The 24,807-nt window shown below is 34.7% G+C and overlaps 1 protein-coding gene across 2 annotated transcripts; it reads right to left on the bottom strand.

Annotated features, from left to right (window-relative positions):
* Positions 1 to 2,314: 2,314 nt before the first annotated feature.
* fgf17 (fibroblast growth factor 17) lies at positions 2,315 to 22,727 on the bottom strand. Of its 2 annotated transcripts, none has more exons than XM_028793937.2 (5): positions 22,094 to 22,727; positions 21,962 to 21,998; positions 19,224 to 19,401; positions 14,816 to 14,922; positions 2,315 to 2,771 (listed from the first exon to the last, which is right to left on the bottom strand). In XM_028793937.2, the coding sequence occupies exons 1-5, from the start codon at positions 22,123 to 22,125 to the stop codon at positions 2,481 to 2,483; spliced, it is 645 nt and encodes a 214-aa protein (XP_028649770.1). In that variant the 5' UTR covers positions 22,126 to 22,727; the 3' UTR covers positions 2,315 to 2,480. The 2 variants fall into 2 exon arrangements, with proteins under 2 accessions (XP_028649770.1, XP_051789313.1); XM_051933353.1 differs by having other exon boundaries at positions 19,224 to 19,368.
* Between the last annotated feature and the right edge of the window lie 2,080 nt (positions 22,728 to 24,807).

The raw sequence follows: 24,807 nt of genomic DNA, 5'->3' as shown, positions 1-24,807 counted from the left end.
TGTTATAAAGTATTTTAGACATTCATATAAATATTGTCATTCTGAATCTACTTTAAATTACAGTGCTAAGACTCAAGTAAAAAATATTTCCAGTTGACCAGCTCAAACAGTAGGCACCAAAAATGTGTATGTTTATTATTAATCTTTATGCAACTAAAGGTGCAGTGCATGCTCCAATTTAATGGGAAACAAGAATATTTTTTCAGTGTTTTTTTACTTTTTAAAAAGTGTTTTACAAAAGCAGATGTGATTAATCATAATCGTAACATTGTCAAATGAGTGAGTTTAGCACAATCCTTAAGGGACAGATTTAAAGAGGGCATGGGGGTGAATCATGACTTACTATTTTGTCTCTTCACTCCTTCAGTCAGGAACAACAGTATCCAGATCTTAACTGATGAAACTTCACTCTCCAATCTCACCTCTTCAGCTCACTAGCCTTTATAAAAGGCACATCAACTAAAATAAGAAAGGTCTGACATAGGACTCTGTGAAAAAGGCAAAGTGCTGTAGCCTGAGACATTTAAAGTGGTTTTTTTTTTTTCTTTTTTTGTCTTTTGCCTGATGACATTAGATAGGTTGACAAACCTGGTACTGTAACTTTTCTATAATTTTGGTGTTGAATTGTTGAGAATATAAGAGAGCAAGAATGTTGAGATACATCATTTTGAGGTCATGGTCTAATCTTTGTTATGCATCTATAAATTCTGAACTGGGTTTGTTCATTTTCATTGCATGCTTCTAATTTATTATAAAATTATAACATGTTTTTATGTAATTATGGAGCTATTTTGTTTTTCGTTTTTTTTTTTCACCTGGAAGCTGCCATTTTTTGTTGCAGCCCCGTAGTTTAGGGTTGTAATGTACTTTGCTGGTCACATGGGAGTACTTTTGCTGTGTGTTATAATATTGTGCTGATAATATTTAAAGTGGTATGGTATTCAAGATGTACAAGGTTATGGATAAAAACTCAAAAAAAAAAAAAAATGTTTTTGGTTTGTGTTTTTGGTTTTGATGATCAGTACTCCTGGTATTTTTCTTGTACTTTGACCTAAATTTCTTCACAGGTAATGTTGTTCCTTAAAACTTTTCTTATCTCCTGCTCTTATTTTCTGACTTAATCAGTTTCTAGCTGTCTATAATATCAAGAAAGTATATTCTCAGAATAGCATGCAGTGTAGGAGGCACAGACCTATTATAGTACCTTAAGTAGATGCCTTGAAGAAATGTATTCTTTATGAAAACCAATCAATAACAGCAGAAGTAGCAAACTGTAAATGTTAGATTTCTTACATTTACAAAAAAAGATGCTAGTGTCTTTGTGAACATTTCTATGTACCAATAGTTGTGTGTGTTTCTACATCTAGGTTTGAATCTAGAAATAAAGATGCATTGTGTCCATAGCACAAATACCTAACCCCTGTATATTAATGCAGAGGTCTTCCTCTGGTGTTCTTCAAAAAAGTAAATAATTGTTTGGATAAATAGTATTTTGTTACATATGTGCATGGTCAAAATACTTTAGGAATAAGCATAATTTAAAATAAGTGCTTTATTAAGTGTATAGAGTTTATCCAAATACAAGATACAATACTGAGTCATTAATGTTATCAATAAAAATGGTAACTCCAGGAAGAACGTATTGGCCTATACTAAACTGGCCTGTAGTTAACACTTGTGTTCATAATGACCTTGGCTTTGTCCACCTTGCATATCACTGTGGAAAAAGATCATACAAGCTGATGCGGAATTGATTGGTCTTTTTTAGTTCTTTGTAAATATAACGCATGAATCTTACGTTTTCAGTAGAAGAATGAAGATGACCAGAAGATAAAAAGCTACATACTTCTGCTATGTAGTTTTCCATATGAGTACTAGTAAAATACTTCCTGTTGTTCAATGGAGCTTTTTTCTCTAATGAAATCTAACAACTAGGTTTCACAGTTTCTGGGTGTTATAAGGATCACATGATATTTTGCTTCATTCATGCTGCCAGGATTCTTTTAATTTCTTAGACACACACAGTAGTTAACATATTTTTAATACATAAAAATAACCTAATTTTAAAGTTATAGTGGTGCCCAGAATGGTATGTTATACCAATGTTAAAGACAAAATCGTCAATTAAGTGTACTCACCGTTCTTGCTTGAAATATAAGAAATTATTATTACTGCATAATTTCCCCACTTTTTGATTTACTTTGTTTTTATAGAGGGTAGAGAAATGATACACAGCAGGAGGCATAATTTGAAACATTAATTTTGCTTTCATTGCAAGTCATATACAGTGGTAACGTTTTCATTGTATCCACTATATAGTGGATACAATGAAAACGTTACCACTGTATATGGCTTGCAATGAAAGCAAAATTAATGTTGGAAATTATGTCTGTTTGGCATTAAAAATGATTAAGGTATAAAAATAAATCTATTTCTTCTTAAAGGAAACCTGTCCAGTTCTATATACAAATTGCAATCTGTTAAGAAGGCGTCTGCAGTTTCCAACTCCGTTTTGCCCGTTTCGTCGGTGCAATGTTAATGAACTCGAAACGTTTTTGTTGATCTTCATTAGGGAAAGGCAGCGGTCCTTTGTGAAGACGTTTAATGAAGTGGACTTCCCGTTGGTTTTCCTGTGTCTTAGAGGCCTTTCTTTGTCTTCCTTTCCTTGTAAATGCCATGTACCACCCAGTGTACTTGACACTTTGAAAAGCAGTATAGTTATTCTCTAGAACGATCTCTGTGAAGATGCAGTCTTTGCTTTTCCCTGTAGGCTGTAAAAACAAAGAAATTCTCTGTGATATTACATGCATCAAAATATTCACTTTTTCTGGCTCTAAACAGAGCAAAGACCATACACAGTATGAGGCTGTCCAGTGATTTAAGCAAATAAAGGCAGTGCTAGCTATTTCACAACCTAATTAATAATATATTTTAATTAGTTTCAAATGAATACTTTTAAAATATCTGATTAGATACAGGCAAGATTATAGTCAAGAAAATATAATAGACTACTCTGTTGTTAGTTTTATCCTTTCATTCAAACTAAGAGCAGTTTTTGATGAGAATAGCTATTTCACCCCAGTATATCTCATCTTTTCTTACTCGTCTAATGTTTGCACAATATCTTTATGTGGAGTGTTAATGGTTTCCAAGGTGCAAACCTAGTTATTAATTTATTTCCATCCATTTGTATGTGAAATTTACCATTCATCAACTTTAGTCTGAGTCCCTGATTTGAACAACAGAATTTAAAGCAGTCATTAGCATCCCCACAAACAACTCTCTTGGGCTATCGTGTCAGCTTTGAAACTCATATCCCAATGTTCTAGAGTCAGACCAGTAGATTGTGTCTAGGCTTCTTCAGTGTTGTTATGCCCTTTTTTGTATATAGATATTAAAACGGTACATAACATTCTAGATCTAGAGTGACAGCCAGAGGCATTATTATACATGAGGGGGCCCAGGATGGAATTGTACTGATGGACACCTCCTTTGTTTCAGCTTCACAACGAACTAGTCATTTAATAACACCGATTATAACAGAACAATATAAAAGTGTATTTTTATAATATTTCAAACCTGATGTTACATAATATGTGTTGATAATATTTTACATTTCAAGCCAAATGCAAAAGATTATCAGATCACATTTAGTAACATTGAAAACTGAATGCCACAAAATATGTTTAGCAAGTAACAGATCCTATCTTCCTCCACTTATCTTTACAGAGTCCACCTCCAAGCTTTTGCAGTTGTTAAGTAAGTAATGCCATCCTCAGAACTCGCTTGACATGCAAGTGTCCTTTCAATAAACAGGTGCACAAAACTGTTTTGTCTTTCTTGGTATATCATCATGCATAAGTAATTTGTCATGGATTATCAAACCAGTATATTTAAAAGTTCCTCCTGGGCAACAACAGTGTAATAAATGAAATATGGCTGAGGTGGGATGTCTCTTCTGTGCTGTGGTGGGCAGTGGGGCACTAGAAGCATGGTGCCAATTTGAATAATGGCCCGATCAGTTCAAGTCACCATGCCAATTCCACATTCTGTAGGTCCTCACAGTTGCTGTCCTTTCCAATATTGTTATTGGTAGTGTTGTTACAAAAACAACAAATTTCAGTACATGCTCTCCTGGGCCCGCCACAAGCCCAGGGACCTAGGACAAGTATTGCCGTTTTACCCTGTTGGCACCCCTGCTCACAGTATAGCCTTTCGTGGCTTGAACATCATACAGTATGCTCTATAACCCATATCCTATTAGCATGTGTGATTGCTAGTTTATGTTAGGGACTGAGAAAAGAGATGAATCCATTAAGACTCACAGTCTTTTTCATATGGCAACTAATTAATTATACTTAATATTTATGATTTAACTTTTTAATTGGCATATATTTGCTGATGTCTGGATTTTGACCAGGTAATTCTATGACCATTCTGTGCAAATTCTGTATGAATTCATTTTGTTGAGTGTCATCTGTAAATGTGTCTCACTTCTTAGATCCATTTTTATCTAAATTACTAAGTGTTCACTAATAACCAATACAACACAGCTGGCCCTCTGGTTTTATCTTTTACTATTGCTTCCATTCATTTTGGTTTTGATTCATAATTTATGGCAAATAAGATTGCCATGAAGGTATGGACTAGTTATGAAAATGGATCTTTTATCTGGTATAAGCTCCAGAGCGTTGCAGAAGGAAGTGTTGCTCCAGATTTGATTACTGGTAGTGATACCATTCATTTAGAGTTATCAGTGTTCGCCTAGGCAAATTCTGGGAGATCTCACAACATAAATACAGTGTACATTCCATTAGATTTAATTGGTTGATGTACAGGAACATTTTTACAACTCGTTGGACTGCTGATATTACACCTTATGTTAGGCTCTGTACGCGTCTGCTGGTGCATTCCAATGGGATTGATGAAAATGATATCATCCGTTCTATGGTCAGAAATTGGTTAAAGGTTAAGGCATGGTAAACACAAATGTTGTACTTCTTTGTACTTTCTATAAATAGTTAATATTGAAGACTGATGGATTTTTATGACCAACCCCAAAATGGTACACAAGTATTGTAATTGATATACATCTCTTTTTCATAGGCAGTAGACTGACTACTTTTTTTTTCTTACCATATGCATACAGTTATAACAGAATGTGGATTGCAATACTCAGTGGTTGCTTTGCATTTATTTTTGAAAATTCCACATTCATCTTTTTCTCTCCTTAAGTGAAATTACAATAATAAGCTGTTTGACTGAGAATAATAGTTCAGTATACTATACAGTAAGTATATATCACTAATTGTAAATGTTATCAATGTTTTATGTTTTTAAAGTGCAATGAGTCCATCATATGACATTGAGGATTGCTATTAAACTCAAACAACAACAGAAAAAGAAATACAGCGGAGAAAACTCAATAAAACAGAAACAGGTTGCACTTTGCCCTGAGCTCTTTTAAGCTTTCAGTATGCTCTCTAGGGTCTCTTGAGCGTCTTCCACAGTTCCTGGCAGTTCATTTTGAGTGTGCCTAGGAGTGGCGAGTTTTCATGTGCCCTTTTCTATGTTTTTGTGAATTTCTGGATTTTCTACCTGTTTGCTCTGTTTTTGACCTTGCTCTGGATTTGTCTATTGGGACCTTGTTTGCCTAGATTGCCTTTTGTTTTAGGCAACTTAATTTTTGCCTTTTGTGCTCTGCAGAGCTTGCTTTTGTTTCAAAGTATGTTTATGGAAATAAACCTTTTTAGTTTTACAAAGATTCTGTGCTGTCCTTATATCTAGCTGGGGTTTGGCGGTATGCACCCCTCTAGTGGGCATTTTTAGAAGTGCTTTTTGAACATACTGGGATATATGGGCTTTGGGGGCTCCTGGTTCATGACATGACATATATGTTCTAACTGCATCCTGTGGTAACTGTATTTCTTGTAAAGAATCAACTCTCTATGACTGACTTTACAAAAAGCCCCTTGAGCAATTGGAATTAACAATTTGGCTGCTAACAGTGTCAGACAATGGATACGATACTTTAAAGACTGGAGCCATGTAGTGATTACCTGAGAATTGCCTTTATTTTAGGCAACAAAGGAAAAAAATCCATAAGCCCTTCAGAAATAATCAGCATTTGACAGTTTGAATAGTGTGGCCATCCAAGCAACAGTGAATTGCTGTTTATGCCAAAAGTGAATCGATCATCTTCTGCTAAAGGATTTTCTAATTTCTACAATGGTGACAGAAATACAGTGATAGGTTTTTTAAAAAGTAAGGGAAAAAATGTAGGATTTATTTAACTGTAAGTTCTTATTCACATATTTACTGAATACTAAAATGATTATGCACATTACTTATGGTAGATTTCTTGTAGTTATAAGCAGTATTTTTGATTTACAGTAATTGTGTGTAAAATGTTAGTTTATCATAAAGTCTTAAATGAAATGTTTACAGTGTGTGTGTTTTAGATATTTAATAAATTGCCTGTATCTTTAATCCTTTTTTATGGGAAAAGCAATTCAATTGAATTAAATATTGCATGCTGGAGGAAGTGTATCACATTGATAAGTCATGAATAAATTGCAAACTCATGTTATATTAAATTATTTTACACTTAAATATATCAACCAATCCCTAATTTACAAACCCACTTAATTCTATCCTTGGCCAGTCTTACTCTTCTTGTCTATATAAATAAAATGTATTATTACTGTCTTTAAAAAGACTTCACTTAATTATGAGAATGAGTACACCAGAAATTGTGTCTTTGCCAATACTGATGGTGCCTTAACAGACTTATCCAAACCATTTTGCACTAAATGACATTTTCCTCATATGCTGAACTATTTTTTACACTTTATTCATGTGCAATAACTATACAGTAATAGGAAACTCACAATTTTAATCTTATGCATGGTGCATCTTAGTTAAACAATTGCATGTAAACTAAGTTTGTTTTAACAATACTGTATAAACCAAGTTTAAAAATTTACCAATCAAGGCAAAAATTAACATCTGAATTTACCTAGCTTACATATTGTATAGAAGTTAAAATAGCTCAACAATTATAACTAATCATTCAAAAATAATAGTAATTCATATTTATCAGATGAGCTTGCCCGATAAATTTTCATTGAATTCACATTTAGGGATGATAAGTCTGACTACTTAAAGACAAAATGTGTACATTTATATAAATGTGTGCATTATATAAACAAAAATTGGGAATAACATCTATAATGAATAGAAGACACATTGCTCCCCAACTTTTGCAATTAGTTTATGTTTCCATGAATATTGATAAGACTTATTCAGGAATTCAAAAGTGTTAAACAAATGTAAAAACATATGTGTAGTAGAATCTTACAAGCTGTCTCCTTAAATGGACCCCATCCTGACTTTGAAATCTAAAGGAGAAATGGCCCCTTAGTAATTAATGGTGTTTGGTTTTGAGACATTTGAAGCCAAAGCTAAGCCAGTGCCCTAAAGGCAACATCTATTGCAAAGGTACTTATTTAATTAGCCCTGTCAGCACAAATAGTGGTGGAAGACCACAGAAACAAATTGAAAAAGGAAATGTAGCTGATCTTGTGATGATAATCCTATTTCAAAATGTTTATCCTCAGGTTTAAACTGTTTTTTACCTTTAGACTACCACTGAGTTTATTCATTTTTTATGTTTATTATTACTATTGTCAAAGACAGCACAATTTAGCACTTGTGCCATACAAGAATGAAGTACCAGAGAGCTCACAATATGGGTTGTTTGATCCAAAGCTTCACCCAGCTTGTTTAAATATCTATTTTTGTTCATTGGTTTTATTTATATTAATATTGTTCATTTCATTGATTATTTATCTAATGATGCATTTTCTGTTAAGTCTATTATTTTTATTCATTATTTTATATTTACAGGAGCATTTATGTTCTACTATACTTTCCTTGTATTTCGTGGAGTTAAGGTTAAGGTTTCTTTTTTTAGTCATGTTTACACAAGTAAACATTAAATTTGCCTTCTCAGTTGCATCTAATAACAGACAGAATAAAATAAAACAGACAAATAGAAACAAGAAAGGTTAAGGTAAGGCAGTTAGATAATACATATTTACACCAAAAAAAAGTGTTTGGGCCATCATTACCACTTTTTTGTGAGTATTGCCCTTTTTTCATTTTTTTAATTTAATGATTTTTTGTGTCTGTTTTTGGTCTTTGATTTCTAGATTTGTGTATTTGCACATTGTTGCTGAGGAAAAAAGCCTAGTCAGCAACTACTTGTGCTGACAACTACACAAGCAAACCTATTCTGTGCTTGTTATATGTATCTATCGTCTGTTATATTTAATATATAGTGTTGTATTTGTTCCCTGTTTTTTTTTTAATATAATATAATGTGAACATAATAATAAGCTTGAACTTAATACTTCTGAAAATAGTTTCTGATTTTGAAACACACTTTTTAAACCATTCTATTTGTTTCTGCTGCTTTCTATTTTGACTACAACCTTCTTACTCTTTTCTCTCAGCCCTTTTATATTGCGCCGGATTCCACATTCAACTTTACTGATATACATATCATTAAGGTTCAAAGTTTCCAAGACTAGATGAATGCTGTCAGTTTGTGCTTGCAATTTATCTGCAAATTGTCTTAAATATGATGCAGTCAATACTATGAAGTAAACTATGAATACAGGCTTGTTTTCTGTTAGATGACAAAGGCTGCAACAAAATAATCACCACACATCCACACTGTAAAATTAAGGCTTTACAAGGCCGGCACAGGTTCAACAATTGAAGTACTAAGAAATTTCACACCTAGTTCCTGGTCCTTGGTGCCACTATTAGAAAAGAGGCATGCCACTCTGGTTCTTGCAGAGAATTCCATACCAGAGAATCCTGAAAGACTTTTTGCTCTGTCTAGTGTTACTTCTGTCATTGATAATCCATAATTACTGCTTCATACTTCTTGACAATTTGTAGGCCAATACCGTATGTTACTAAATGTGCACATTTTCACAATTAAAAGCTTCTTTAATTACATGTATATATACAATATAAAACTGATTCACTCACTTATCAACTAAAACACCATTTCCTGTTTAGTTAAAAAGCTAAAGTTTGACAGGATTATACATCCAGGGTAGTAGGTATCTGCTAAGGAATAACATTTCAAAATATCAATATTTAGGTGTAATCCCCCAGTGATGTTACAGAAAAAAGAAAATTAACTGATCCATGTTTTTTTTTTTTTTTTTTGCAATTTTTTTTGTCAATATTTATTAATATTATGCTAACATGCATGCTCTGCACTGAACTGAGAGGGAGCTTTATGCAAGTGAAGGATACAGCAAATGGGATTGATGGGCCACGCTAACAGCAGCACCTCTAACCAAAAGGGCGAACAGATGAGTGAAAAAGGGATGGTGTCCTGCACAGGATAAAATTGACGTTATCTTGTTTGACGTGTACAGTAATGTGTGAAATGGAAGGAGATGGTTTGGCAAAGCTGAAGGAAGATGCAAAGCTCAGTGATTAGCAAGCGTGCTCTGAAGCTCCAGTGAGGGTACTAGGCGCTGTGAGCATAGGCATTACTTAACTTGAAGGAAAAAGAGAGGGATAGAGGCAGAAGTCATATCCTCAGATCCAAGACAAGTCAGGATTTACAGCATCAGTTTAAACATAACAGTACTCCTGAAAGCTATTCCATTGTGATACAGTGTAATTTCGTATCTACAAAATTTGTAAGGGTACCCTGGGGACCACCCCCCCCCCAACTCCATCCACCCTGTCATCCGAAATCTTTTACATTTACATGTGTTTCTGCTTACTTTGAACAGGGATTCCACCTTGCTCTCAAAAATTCTTTGCTTATTGATACACATCTCCATACTTTAAAGGGGAATGATATAAAATTGACAAAAAATGTGAAAAGAAATTCTTGAGTAAATATCATAAACAAATGAAAATCATAAACATCTAATAATTTTAGTAATATATATCACATTGTTCCCACTGATTACCTGTTTCATTTCAAATGAATGCTGTTTCTTGTAAAAATGTGTTTTGTTATGACAATCAACAATATCCAAGTTACTAGAAAAGCAGAAATTGATCTATTGCAAGAGAATGTTTATTCATGGATAACTGTTTATAGCATGCTCAAATGCAAGCAACTGAGGTGACTCAATATTACTATTACTTATTATTTGACTGACACCTTTATCCAAGGTAACTTCCAACATTTAATACAATAGTTTTATTTCTTTTGTTTTTCCAATTGGAGCACAGGTAGGTCATGAGTGACTTGCTCATGATTACACAGTGTCATTAGCTGGAACTGATCTTATAGCTTCAGGGTCCTTTGTCTTAGCTGCTACATCACATCACTTGTCAATAATGTTTGCCTTTGGTTACAAAAAACAAAAAACTACAAATATCGTATATAGGCACTATACGTTAGGCCTGTTGTCTTACAAAATTTCCCGAATAACACAGCTAGTTATATATTTTAATTGTTTGGAATCATGGATACATCTATTATAATAGAAAATTAAATAGAAAACAAGGCACAATAATTAAATATTTTAATTTAGTTTGTGGTGGCACCTCTTTTAGCATTAATGATGGCAGCTAAACATTTTCTCTATTTAGTAACTGGCCTGTCACAAAAGGTTTAAATGTGTTTTGCTGCAATAGCTCTTTCAACTGCTCCAAGTACTCCAAGTCTTATGGCTCTCTTGCATAAGGAGTCTGTCTCAGGTCTAACTACAGCCATTCTTTTGAGTTGAGATCTGGACTTTTCCTTAGCCATTTCAAAAATATAAAATTACTTGCTTTTAAAGAAGTTGATTTTCTCTCAATTGCAGTGTGCCCTTTTTACTCAATTATATCTCATGAATGTGAGCCCTGGACTCTCCTCTAAAATATTTTATAATGACTCAGTTGCCTTTACAGTGATGAGTTCTGCAGGTCCATGGACAGGAAGAACAATCTTAAATCATGACTCTCCTAGTGTTAGTTGGATTTTTTTTTCTCTGATTGAAATAATCAGTCTTAAACTCTAGAGAACATTTTTTACAGATAGTATTTTAAAAATTTAATTTCAACTGCAATGTTCCATTATGAAAACAGTGGTTTTCATTGGATACCCTACCTTGAGCGCAATTGTTATTCAGCAAATAAACTGTTTCTAAGTTGTGAAAGTAGATTTACTTTTTAGAGCACTGTAATTTTAGTGATGTCCAGTTATTTTAGTACCTGATTATACTTACATCATTAGTTCATCTAATGACCATAAGTAGCTACACATGAACTATTTCTTATTTACATGCTTTAGAAAAAGAAACATGTATCACTTCCACTAAACAATTCATAGAATTTGTAGGTTCAGAGTCATAAATTTATAAATACAATGACTGCTTTTAATTAAACAAAAAATTGTTAGAAATGTAATGTTTATAGAAGTGGAATCAGGCTTAATAATCTTACAAAAACAACATTTATTTCTATTTCACATTTTTATGTAAGGGATGTAGCTCAAAGCGAAGTACAAGATGTGAAAGAAGTAGTTGCATGCAAAGAAAAACAAAATTTAGATAAGAACAACAATGTCTAAGTAGTATACAAAAGATAAATAAATAATGCACATTACATTCGAATGAATATAATTAAGAGAAGTAGAGTCCTAATACATGTGGTGGCTCTGAGGCTAAGGATCTGTGCTGGTATCCAGAAAGTTGCCGGTTCGAATCCCTGTCACTGCCAAAAGAGATCCTACTCTGCTGGGCCCTTGAGCAAGACCCTTAACCTGTAATTGCTCCAGGGCGCTGTACAATGGCTGACCCTGCGCTCTAACCCAAAAGGGTATGTGAAAACTAACAAATTCCTAATACAAGAAATTGTATAAGGCGAAATAAAGAACAAAAAAATAAAAATAAATAAATAAATGACAGTCCGATGGTAAGGTCAGATGGCCAAGAAGGACAAAAAACCTCCAGGTAAGCTTGAGAAAAAAACTAAATTTGCAGGAGATCCAGTCCAAAAATCTGCCTATCCCTCACTAGGCATGCTGCATAACATAAATGTACTTTAGTATTTCTTCATTGTTTTTGTTATCCTTCATCTTAGAGGATTCGATATAGTGGGCCTTGTGAAAGGTTGGGTTATCTGCTTTCAGGCACCACTCAGAATATATATACATTATGCCTGAGACTCAAATACCATAAAGGTAAATATTCAAAAAAAGAATTATGATTATAGGGAGAACTTAAAAGTAGCCAAGGAACAGAGAAAAAACAAAACAAACCCCCCCGCACCTTCAAGCTTTTCCACACTGATCCTTCTTCAGTGTACAAAGAAGCAATCACCCTTTAATTTCAGTTTAATTTCTCAATTGTCTATGTGTCTTTACTACCAGTGAAATCAAGTCATTCTCCTGGGCTCCCCTGTTCTGTCCCTTAATTCCATAGCTCTAAGCAATCTTTAAACAGACTGCCCTCTAAGGCAGCTTTTCTGATGCCTTCTCTTTTTTTTGGCAGAAGCATTCCAAAACCTCTATCCTGAGAGAGTGTTCCACAAAGATTCCCTTTCTGCGACAAGTCTTTACAAAGACACTGCCTGTCAGCCTAGTCTCTGTGTTTGTATATACTATAGTACTTTGTACAGAAATACTCTCTGTGAAAGTTGAAAACCTCAGGGCCACATCTGATTCCCCTACTGTACCAACCAGGTAACCATCACCAGCATGTACATAATCATCCTGTTCCTTAGGGTTGCATGAATCTGACCAAAATTGTTTTAATATGAAATTTCATTAATGTTTCATTTCACCTAATGAAAGGAAATAACTGAAAGAGAAAAGATGTCAGCAGCCTATTTTCATTATTACTACTGGCTCGGGTCCTCCTTATCTGAAACGGCAAACATGCTCACTACTTCTTCCTTTACAACTTTAGAAAAGGTAAGAGTTTTTAAAATGCAGTTTTAATTTTCAACACTTCCAACTGTTTATAGACATTAGTCATTGGATAGCCTAGTAGAATTTCATACAAACTTTGGTTACTAAAAATCATAGTGCTTTATAAAATAAAATATTAGTGGATATACATTGTGTAGGAAAGACTGACAAAAGGTAGCAATTCAACTCTATGCATAAAAAACAACAACATTCAAACTTAATAGATATAGTCCTTGAAAGAAATCTATAAATTTGAAATTCCCTGCTAGTGTGTTTTCTTTTCTAACAAATTTAGTAAACCTCTATTGTTTTTGACTGTTTTAAAAAAACAGGATTATAGGAACACCTAAACTTCCCCTTGGAGATTAATAAAGAATTATCTTAAGTGAAGAGAACCAATTCCCATATTTTCATTCTTTCTTAAGCCATTGTTAACTGTTTGCTTCTTAAGAGGTATTTAGAAAAGAACAACAGAAAGATACCAAAAAGACACTCAAAAATTGCACACCAGTAAATCTAAATGTTATCACAATAGTGTGCTATACATATTTGCTAAATTGCTATGGTTTTTCACTATAAAATTTCTACTTCAATATATGAAGTGTTTCAAAAAGTCTAATGAAAAGAGGATGTTAATCATAATCATGAACTTTGACTGCCGGATATTATCTAATAAGCCTGTCAAGCTATCTATTAGACAAAAGATAAATGATCTCTTAGCAATTTACTCTACCATACAAGTTTATATCTAACAAGAATTTTTTTTTTGGCTTACTGTGTATCTCTGAGGTACTCTTGGGTATCTTAGCAAAATTAACAGATACATTTCTCAAGATCTTATTGCCTATCCGTAACCAAAAATGTACTGAACAGCCATCTACAAATAAAATGGGTTAAATCTACAGAGCCATTACAAGTTCTGTAAGTTAAACCTCACATTCAAAATATTATGCTGATTTTTTCAATTCTATAACTTTGTGGTACATTCTAAATATGTTGGTAAACTGATTAAAAATAACAGTTACAATATATGTAAAGTTGGGTACCTTTCTCTTACTATCACACACACATACAGCACTACACCTCCTGAAGTCAAAAACCATCAACTCATATTAAGGAGAACAGTTTTAGCCTGAAATGCATAGCGATGCTAGGAGATTGAACTAAAATATTCAGGTATGGCACAAATGTGAACTATTAAAGAAATAAAATGGTGTTAATTTAAATAAATTGCATGAACATTTTTGGTTAATGAGTAAATTGTGGAAACCTTTTGTATCTGTGTGTTGGTGTATGTGATATGTGCTGTTCATATATTCTTACTGTATATACATATCTACACATTGTATATAAGTATATATACAGAATATCCATCCATTTTCCAACCCGCTGAATCCGAACACAGGGTCACGGGGGTCTGCTGGAGCCAATCCCAGCCAACACAGGGCACAAGGCAGGAACCAATCCCGGGCAGGGTGCCAACCCACCCCAGGACACACACAAACACACCCACACACCAAGCACACACTAGGGCCAATTTAGAATCGCCAATCCATCTAACCAGCATGTCTTTGGACTGTGGGAGGAAACTGGAGCGCCCGGAGGAAACCCACGCAGACACGGGGAGAACATGCAAACTCCACGCAGGGAGGACCCGGGAATCGAACCCAAGTCCCCAGGTGTCCCAACCGCGAGGCAGCAACGCTACCCACTGCTCCACCGTGCCGCCCACTATACAGAATATACATATGCATATTTTTATATCTAACTATTTGTACATCAAATAGGTGCCCGATAGTTATGTTTATGCAAAAAAAATCTTTTGTCTTAATATTGTTAAGATACCTAGATTGTATGAATGAGTCTTACCTTTCCCACAAGTTTGCCTTTTCTGGTCATGCAAAGGTAATGGCCAGTCTCAGCTCCTTTGATACGCACTCTGCTGCCAAATGTATCCGTTTCGACAAACAATTTTGCTGTTAAAAAAGACAGACATCTTCAGACTCCAATAATTGATGCTTTAGAGACTTACTGCATGTCAAAACCTCAGCACATAAGAGAGTTTTCATCTAACATTCCTTCCCAACATTGATTATTCATCTGTTTCTGCAGTAAGCTGTTGTAGTATTCATCTGTGGACTGACTTGGGTGGGATACACTTGTAGACAGGATAGCAGCCCTTAGTCATGATAGGCTTTTTTAGTTTCACTAAATAAAATCTTATATGTACTTGTCTAAAACCCCAGGTTGTGTTGTGTTGCTTGTGCATCTGTAATTGAATTTTAGCCAGTGTACAACTTTAAGAACATATTACAGGGATTGGAATTGGCTGTCACACTGAATAGCAGAACAAAAGTTAAAAGGGAAACTAGTAATGCCTAAACGCATTAGAACAGCAGTACTAATATTCAAAAATGTACCCTGGACATTCTTTGAAAAAAAAATAATGGTACAATAATAGTACAAGTAGCATAATGTATTACATATACAATTGCGTTTCATTTTTTTTTTAAACGTTTTCAACTGTGAAGAGGTCAGTAAAATACCAGCAACTACTTGAAATATTAAGAAAATACTTTAAGATTAATCATTATAGTTATAAAAAGGCCCGATTGATTAAAAAAATAATAAAGTTAAATAAATCATTAGGCATGAGCAGCATTTTGCAAAGAGGGTCTAAAGATGCTAATAACTATAAGTGCTTCACATGTGATTTCCAAAAATTACTTATTACCTGCGAAGTTTCTAAAGACTGAAAGATAATAAACATTGGGGCATAATATAAAAAATGGCTGGTCCAGGCTTGGTAATGGTTGTTTGCTTTAATGTGCATCAAGGGCACAATACATTAAACAGCTATAAAAGGTAGACCTTCAGCTAATCAGAAGAGCATGTAGTTAGCAAGAAGTTAGACAGAGGATAGCATTAATCTACCAAGACTCAAAATAAAATCAAAAAGTTTATTTTTGTGGATTGCACAGTATCAGTTACCTTGATGTTACAGAATCCACCATTTGACTGGGGAAATATAAGAGGCATCGATTAAGGGCACAGTGTGCTGATGTGAAAAACTGGGTTGTTATATTTAGAATTTTCATTTTCTCTTTGGGTTGTGGATTGTATATGTTTTTAATGTTTACAATCTAAAAGAGCAAATTAAAAAAATACAAAGCTCTAACACAGATAGGGAAGCAAAACAAAGGCAGACGAATTAAAAAAAAATGAAAAGACAGTGCTCAAAATGCCAAAAATGCTAAACATTAGAATCTAATTATTAACATAGAATAATAAAAAAAGAGATTTTACAAAGGCTTTTCAGGTGAAATGCTAGAGCAGTGCTAAAAATCTGAGTTTGTTTTGTAGGCCTCTGGCTTCATGTGACAATTACATAATTTATGTTACCAGGGAACAGAGCCAAAGGGGCAGTGACAGATCAACGATCTGTCATCACACTAGAATTCCATCCATCCATTATCCAACCCGCTATATCCTAACTACAGGGTCACGGGGGTCGGCTGGAGCCAGTCCCAGCCAACACAGGGCGCAAGGCAGGAAACAAATCCCGTGCAGGGCGCCAACCCAGTGCAGGTCACACACACACCAAGCACACACTGGGGACAATTTAGGATCGCCAATGCACCTAACCTGCATGTCTTTGGACTGTGGGAGGAAACCCACCCAGACATGGAGAAACATGCAAACTCCACTCAGGGAGGACCCCGGAAGTAAACCCAGGTCTCCTTACTGTGAGGCAGCAGTGCTACCACTGCGCCACCATGCCGCCCCACACTAGAATTTCCACGGTAGTGACCTTGAAATACTGGTAATAAAAGGATATTAACCAACAAATAAACAAAATGCCATTGTGCCAAATAACAATAATAGTTGATAAAAAAATTATATTAATTGAAGAAATGTTGTAATGAACACAATTTTTTCAAGGCAGCATTCATGGCAGATTTAAATAAGAATTTAGCAAGCAAATCTCTTAAATTTGCAGATGATAATTAATTTTATAGTTTAACAAATACAACAGAATGTACAAAAACCTGAACCTGGAAAACTCTGCCTTTAGATAAGTATGTAGAAAATATAATCTAATAATAAAGTTATAAAGTTAGATACACATATGAAACACATAAATAAGGTATAAAGTAGATAATGTATAATTGCATAATGGATGTCTGGGAATTGAAAGTAAACCTTTCAACAAATAATTTGCAGTTCCTGTCTGTAACTTCAGGGTTTTAATTAAAAAGACAAAGGGATGTTGAGATACACAGCATGCTGTGTAGAATCGAAGTAAAAATGGATGTGCTTAAGGTGTAAGAGGCACTTGTGAGACAACCTCTAAAGTACAGTTGGCAGTGATAAAGTTACAGCAGTGCTGAAGAAATTCCAGGCAAGAGCTACTAGGTATACACCATACAATAAAAGCAAAGAATGAGTGATGAATAAAAACTGAAGGGGTTGAATCTTTTCCATCTTTAGACAAATAGAGATTAACTGAAGACACGATACAGGTATTTAAAATTATGACTCAAGTAAGAAGGGTAAGACACCATTCCTTCTTTAAAATTAAAATAAGTTTTCAACAAGAATGTGAGGGTAATATTTGAAGCTGGTTAAAAGTGAATTTCACACAAAATATAAGAAATATTTCTTAACATAGGTAAAAAAAAAAGATGTAGAACAAGTTGTCAAGTAGTGTTTATTAAACTCACACCTTGAAACGTACATATCTTCACTCAACAAAATTTTGGAAGCATTAATAAAATAGGAAATGGCCTAATCTTTACAAAACATTTATTGTTCCATGATACATGAGTCCAATAGTTGAAGAAACTAAATTATTTCAGTGTATTTCTGGACACCTTTCTAACATGTCCTTAAGTTGTCCACACTTGACTGTCTAAGAAATATGTTTTAAAACGGTATATTCCTCTTTACCAGAATCTAGATTTTAAGTTCTAAAACTGAACCTCTTGCCTTGTTAGCTGCATGCTGCCTATTGTATACCACAACACAATCTCTCTACCCTCTCTACCAGCTGTTACAAAACTGATCCATTCACTTCTTGTAATCTTATTATGATTTGTAATATTTGATTCTTTTTCTCTCAAATATTTATTTCAAAAGTGTCTTCATGTGCCCGGCATATTGCAGGTTGGCTTATATATGGTTGCCAGTGACACCTATAAATAAAACCACTGATAGACTGAGTGATTCATAGGCATCTGAGTTATGATCACATTTCTTTTTCTGAAAGGGAAACGAGTTTCTTTCAGATGGAGGGATCACTTTCAGCTGGCTTCAGAAATCTCTATTTATAATTATCAAAACTATGCAAGATGTGAAATGAACAAAATAGTACTGATCCTTTAATTGCTAGGCAGACAGAGTAAAAAATGTTCACTACATCATATTTTTCACCTTTACCTGCATATGACTCGGTCACCTTGCAAGGTGGCAGCTAATTAGCAAGAGACAATGCTCCCCCCAAAAGAAAACATTGCGTGCACAGGTAAACCTACTAAGGTGCCTGCCAAGATACCAGCTGATTGAAATTAAGAAAAGAACAGCATTAGATTCCAATTGGTTTAGTTTGTTTTCAGATGACGTCAAAATTAGAGAGAGGAAGCCTTTTTCCCATGTACAGCCAAGACGTTAAGACTCCTTGGAATGAACTAGAAAACTGAAGTTTTTCAATCATAAATATTATTGAAAAAGCCAAAGAATCAGCATTCTGTGTACTACCCATCCAACATTGTTTTGGGTGAGTACATAAGACAGCATAATGAACTTCATTTTAGTTACAGAGATGGGAAATCTGTATCAATTTCTCAGTTACTTAAGTGGAAACATAAAAGGGAAATACAAAGATAAATAGAAAAGATTAGTAAAGTACTAAATAGGCTGAAAATTGATATTTACAGACAACTACGGCATGTCAGTGTTTGTGAAAGTTTACAAAAAAACATTTGGGATATACTCATTGTAATCACCTGGATCTTGAAATTAAAAATAATTAGCCTATATTTGTTTCTTTTGGTCAAGTTTTTATTGATTGAAACAAATGTTTTAAATGAACAGTTGTAAATAATTTTGAATCAAATAGATAAAAGTACTTTTCATTTGCACCCCACAATTTCTCTACCTCAATACCAGGTTTTATTTCTAATTACTAATAGTATTTTTTTTTATAGATGCAGTAGACATCATTTGACCCTCCCAGCAAAGAATGAATCCTCAGGTTGAAAGCTTCTGTTACTCTTACCAAATCGGTTGCCATCCTCTGCGTTTGCGGTCACCTTCCTCCCTTGGATCTGCACATGGCGGCCACTTGTTCGGCTGTAGAGCTGGTAAACCCGCACCTGGCGTCGGCTGAGTTGATCTGACATGGCTCCTTGGCCCCTCACATACTGGTTAAAATTAGGAGATGGGTGATTCTCCCCCTTTTTTTGCAAAGGGAAAAATAAAACCACATTGTTTTTGGATACGCTATGTTGTAAGGTTTGGGAGAGTGTTTGAAATGAACTCTCATCTCATGATAAAGAATCTGGTTTGGTGATTTGGCTTGAGAAGCTTTGGAATGAAATCAGTACCTTTGATTCTCCTGTTTTTCAGTAGAATCAAAAGCTGTCAACAATTAATCTGCGTTAATTATTGGGCATGTCAATCAGTGTACAATAGAATTATCAGTAGCAGGTAAGCACATAAATTCTCAAGTCCTCTCTTTGCATTGTACATTTAAAGAAAGTATTGCAAATACATAACAAATTAATATTGACCTGTTCATCACATAAAAACAGAACAAATACCAGCATAGAAAATGAAAATAAAAATATTTAAGGTTCCGATACAGTGTCCATTTACTGAAGATCACCATTAATTTGTAAGTGATAAACATGCTTAACTTGCCCGTATACACTTGTGCTTTAAGGATTGTGAAGCAAGTACAATTCAAGTGGTGCTTTTCTGCAATCTAAAGCTTCAAAATAAGCTTTGAAAACAAGATGTGTTTCTACATACTACAGCTCCAGTAGATTCCCATATAAACAGTCTGCAAAGATGTTTTTGAAATTCTGAAGTCCTGTCTTTGCATTGTACATTTAGAGAAAGTATTGTAAATACACAACAAATTAATATTGACCTGTTCATCAGTTTTTAGTGCCTGCTTATATGGTTAGGGCTGTGGGGACAAGATATTAATATCTGATAACAAACAGTAAAGAATGATGTCTCTAGAATACTGCATTTCCATTAAAACCATATGCATGCATGAGTACACTCAACAATGATTTATAGATTAACATTCACGAACATATTCATGTAGGTACAATGAGAAACTCAACACACACAGACACACCCAGTGACTCTTCTCCAAGTGATTATTGTAATAATTTAGATGATACTTTGCAGAAGTTAGGTATACCGAGTGTCAGAATGTTATATTATGGAGAGTAAGAGAGAGTAATATTATTTACTCTGTTATTTGCTACAAATAACCACAAAAAAGTTAGCTGAAGATGGAGAGGCTTCTGTTCAAGTATGCTTCTAAATATATTGATGTGTTGTTGCTGGAAAGGATTTCAGCTCTCTAGCACTGTGGACTGTGGGTTTAAAAAATGGATGGATAGATGGAGATAATAGTAACATATCAACTTGCACTGCAAACAGCAGGTTCAGAAAATGGATGGAGTGTGAAACTGTACTGTGGATGCTGCTGATAAAAAATGGATCGATCGATCGATCGAAATATCTGAAATAGGCTTCTTCTCCATATGATACTACAATGCTTTCAGGGAGTCAGAAAAAAGATGTATGTATGGATTAATGTGTATATTTAATGAAAATGACAAAATGTGAAAACTTCATCTGGTCATTTCAATCAGACCAGAACTGATAATTAACTTTAATGTCTTATAAAACTTAATCAACCAGTTCTCCTCATCTTTAATCGAAATTCTATCTGATATTACTGATGCTTATAGGTTTATGGAGTCATTATTGTCACATGCACAGAGTACTGTGACATTGTTATTTGCAAGTGCTAATCAACATGCAACACATTACCACATTCCTTTTGCATGAATAGTGTCACTACCTTATCTCAAAATCTCTGTTGTTCTTACCTGAAAAATCTTAGAATATAGACAGACTACAAGAACAATATTAGATAAACAAATGTCATATGAAATGCACTGTTTTTTTCAGTTTTGCTTTGATTATAACTGTTCTGTTGCATCCATCAAAGTGTTTCAGGTGGTCTTAAAATAAGTTGGTTCGAAATGTTCAAACTCAACTACCATGAAGCTTCAGAAAGGAAACCTTATAATGAAGATCTGTCACTATCTTTGTTAAACATAGCTACCATAAACTGACAGATTTACCATAGATCTGCTGTTTTCTGTAATACATGACATCTTGAAATAAGGGATTGCCAGTGTCTTAGGACAATGTCTATGTATTCAATAAACCTCCTGTACAGCTATTTGTATCAATGGGCAAACCAAATAAAAAATCTCCATCCATTATCACACCCACTGAATCTAGTGAAGGGTAAAGTGGAAAGGAGTTTATTCTGTATAAAATTATGTATACTAATTAAATGTTTGGGTTTCCTCAGACTACTAATTGGTTGGAACATCCCAAAAACATGACTCTTAACCATATTAGTTTGTGTTATTCTGAACTTGTAAATCATCTTTGGTAAAGGCAATTTTCAAATATACAATAATGACAATCTGTGTGTGTGATTTATGCAGAACATCTTTCAATAAAATGCTGCTTATGAAGTATACACTCAGAAACACACACATACTCACAGATGACCCCCGCCCCCATTAACAGGTGTTTAGGATGTTCTCTCAGTCAAAAGTCGCTACCCGCTTCTTCGGTGATGCATATTTCACAATATAAACCTGAAACTATTAAGTAATTATATATTTTTTTTACTTTGTTTACGATTGTTTACAATTACCAGTCAAAAAAAAGTTAAATTATGAAGTATACCTGCGAGTTACAGCACAGCAGTAGGAAATGGAATGATCTGCAGAACAAGAGAGAAATCAAGTTAAAATGGATGAGATAGTGTCTTACTTGGGCGTAAGGCTTTGCGTTTTGGCTCGTTTTATAAGCCCTTACATGTAAAAGTATTGCTGTCTTAATGAGGGCATAACTCCCGTCTCGTCACTCTGAACTACCCGTTTTTCTGTGGTGAAAAGATTAAGATGAAAATCCTAAATCCCGAGAAGAATGGTGAGGGAAATATCAATGATTTAAAGCCCTCTTAGACTTGCCCTTTCTAAGCCACTGTGGTTGTTCGATCGATCTGGGGTATCCGTAATACTCTTGTACCAATTAAATATTAAATGTATTGCATCCATTACAAATAAAGAAAGGGGTGTCTTTCTTTTTTTCGCTTTTTGTTTCTTTCCTGCAGTCTCCTTCTTCCTCGGAGTCGACTTGTATTTGTAGATCCTGAGTTCTTCTCGATGTATACTGTATTGTATATAGCGCCAGGAAGCGCTGGCTCCTTCATTCAGGCAGTGTTGAAGACATAAGGAACTATTCTTAATTTATAATAAAATGCAGAAAACAACGTGGTTATCGGTTTCTTCAAAACTGACCGAATCCATTTGTGTGTAAACTTTAACGCTGCACAATCCAGCAAGTAGCAACCAGTTTCTGGATTCGGGCTCGTGCTTGTCAGTCAGTCATCTGCGTCCATTTGCGCACACAGAATAGAGGAGGCAGGGTAGGTAGGTGCAAAGTTAAAAAAAAAGTCGTCTGTACTTTCAGGATGAAATAAGAAAGGAGTTAGATGTTCCTGTTTAAGCTGGGAGAGGCTGGGGGTTGGGGCTCGGGGACACATGGGAGCTGAAATGATTTGAAGACTTGTGGGTGGAACTAAATTACTAGTAAGGGAAGCAGTTTGAAACTGACGGAACCGCTGAGTGTCCATGTCTTTACTTTGCAGGAAATCCAGCTCCCAGTTTTTGCTGCAATAATATAACATATAAGACTAATTAAGGGTGACATACAGGAACTCTTATCTGTCAAGTAAGCTAGGATATAAACTTTGTCTCCCAAAGTATGGGACAGGTGTGTTCTGTCGATTTGTGCTACCTTGTAGAAATAAGCAGCACATGCAGATTTTTACACGTTTAAAAGTGAAAACGTCGAAATGAACAAAAACGCTTTAATGCTATTACTATATGCCGAAATTTTTTTTGTAAGATTGCACATACCAATCATGTTCAGCTTACAATCACAACAATGCTGGACAAAAAGAACACATTAAAACGAAAAAGGCATTTTATTGAGGCATTGGATACGTTTGCTCCTAATTGGTTTAACGACAAATAATAATTTTTACAGGGTCTGTTTTAATTTAACTTTTATTTTTTAAGAAACTTATTTATTGACAGTTTAGAATAAATGTATGCTGTGCAGAAGCACATTTCGATAGGTTGCATTGTTTGACAGAACACGGTATTCTAAAAGCACACACTTTACCGTTTCCTGGAGGCATCTTACTAGTGTCACATGTACACTTGAATAAACTAAGAAATGTACATTTGAATTTATATACATTACTTAAAACCGGTAGACAGTGGTGCGAGTTGGTTTGGCGTTATCAGTTTTTCACTATACAATGTACAGCTACCTAAATTATTTTGAGTAAATAATGTACTGCGATGAAAAAGTGATCTGTTCAGGAATGGTTACTGCCTTGCACCAGATGAGGCGAGAGAAAGCCCCCTCTCCTCACAGCCTTGAGTTGAATAAACGGTTTAAGAAATTGGAAGGATGAACGCACTTTTGGGCCGATTATAATGTATTTGCAATGACAGCTCACTGGGCAACGGGAGTGTGATTTTGATCTGGATTATGTTGAAATAGTTCATTCAGATTTGGAACAGTCTTAATTGTGTATTTTTGTTAAATATTTTTCAGTTCCCCAACCGCATCCACATTTGAGTATATGTGTGTTACCTGTATATAAAACCAGTGACACAGGTTTGGACAAAGCGGGTTAATGTTACATTGTTAACGTAGTACTTGGATGTTGTACCGTTTTTAGCCATTATGAATGTAGTGAAAAATCAAGCAAAATGACACCTTTTATTGGCTAACTATAAAGATTACAATATGCAAGCTTTCGAGGCGACTCGGGGAAGGGGCCTGCGTTGCCTCGAAAGCTTGCATATTGTAAACTTTTTAGTTAGCCAATAAAAGGTGTCATTTTGCTTGACTTTTCACTACATTGTTAACGTGTAATCTTTAACTGAATCTGAATATAGAAAACGATGAAGTTTATTTCTTTGAATGAAACGAAATGTAAATTACAAAGACTCGATTACAGTCTACGCTAAGGTATTACTAATATTTTGCATATGTGTGCATAGTGTATGGAGGGGATATCTATATTTAACAGGCGTGTGTATTTTAAATGACGATATTTATCGTGTGGCTGTATACAGTATATACAAACACTGTTTAGAATACTTTTCCGTTTTTATTACAAATCATGACTGATTCCATCCATTTCTAAACCATACATAATTATTGGTCGTATTACTACGCGAACGAGTGCCGTCTCTGCAGTGAGTGTGCTGCCGTGATGTACAGGCGTTACGTCCAGGGTTTGTTTCCGTCTCGTGTCCAATTTTCTCCGCTGCTCTTCACAGGATTAACGGGATAGATAAAGAACGGATGGATCCTTTTTTTTACATTCACACGCACGTTCGCACGCTATGGTGTTTTCAGTAATCCCGAATGCTTTTAAGTCTTTGCTGAAAAAAAATACAATCTTTTCTTATCATTTTCTACTAGCGTGGTGTGAAAAAAGACAC

This window comes from Erpetoichthys calabaricus, chromosome 1 (genome assembly GCF_900747795.2).
Source record: "Erpetoichthys calabaricus chromosome 1, fErpCal1.3, whole genome shotgun sequence".
Lineage (NCBI taxonomy): Eukaryota > Metazoa > Chordata > Cladistia > Polypteriformes > Polypteridae > Erpetoichthys > Erpetoichthys calabaricus.
Note: the sequence above shows the minus strand (reverse complement) of the source record. Positions and strands in the feature narration are given on the sequence as shown.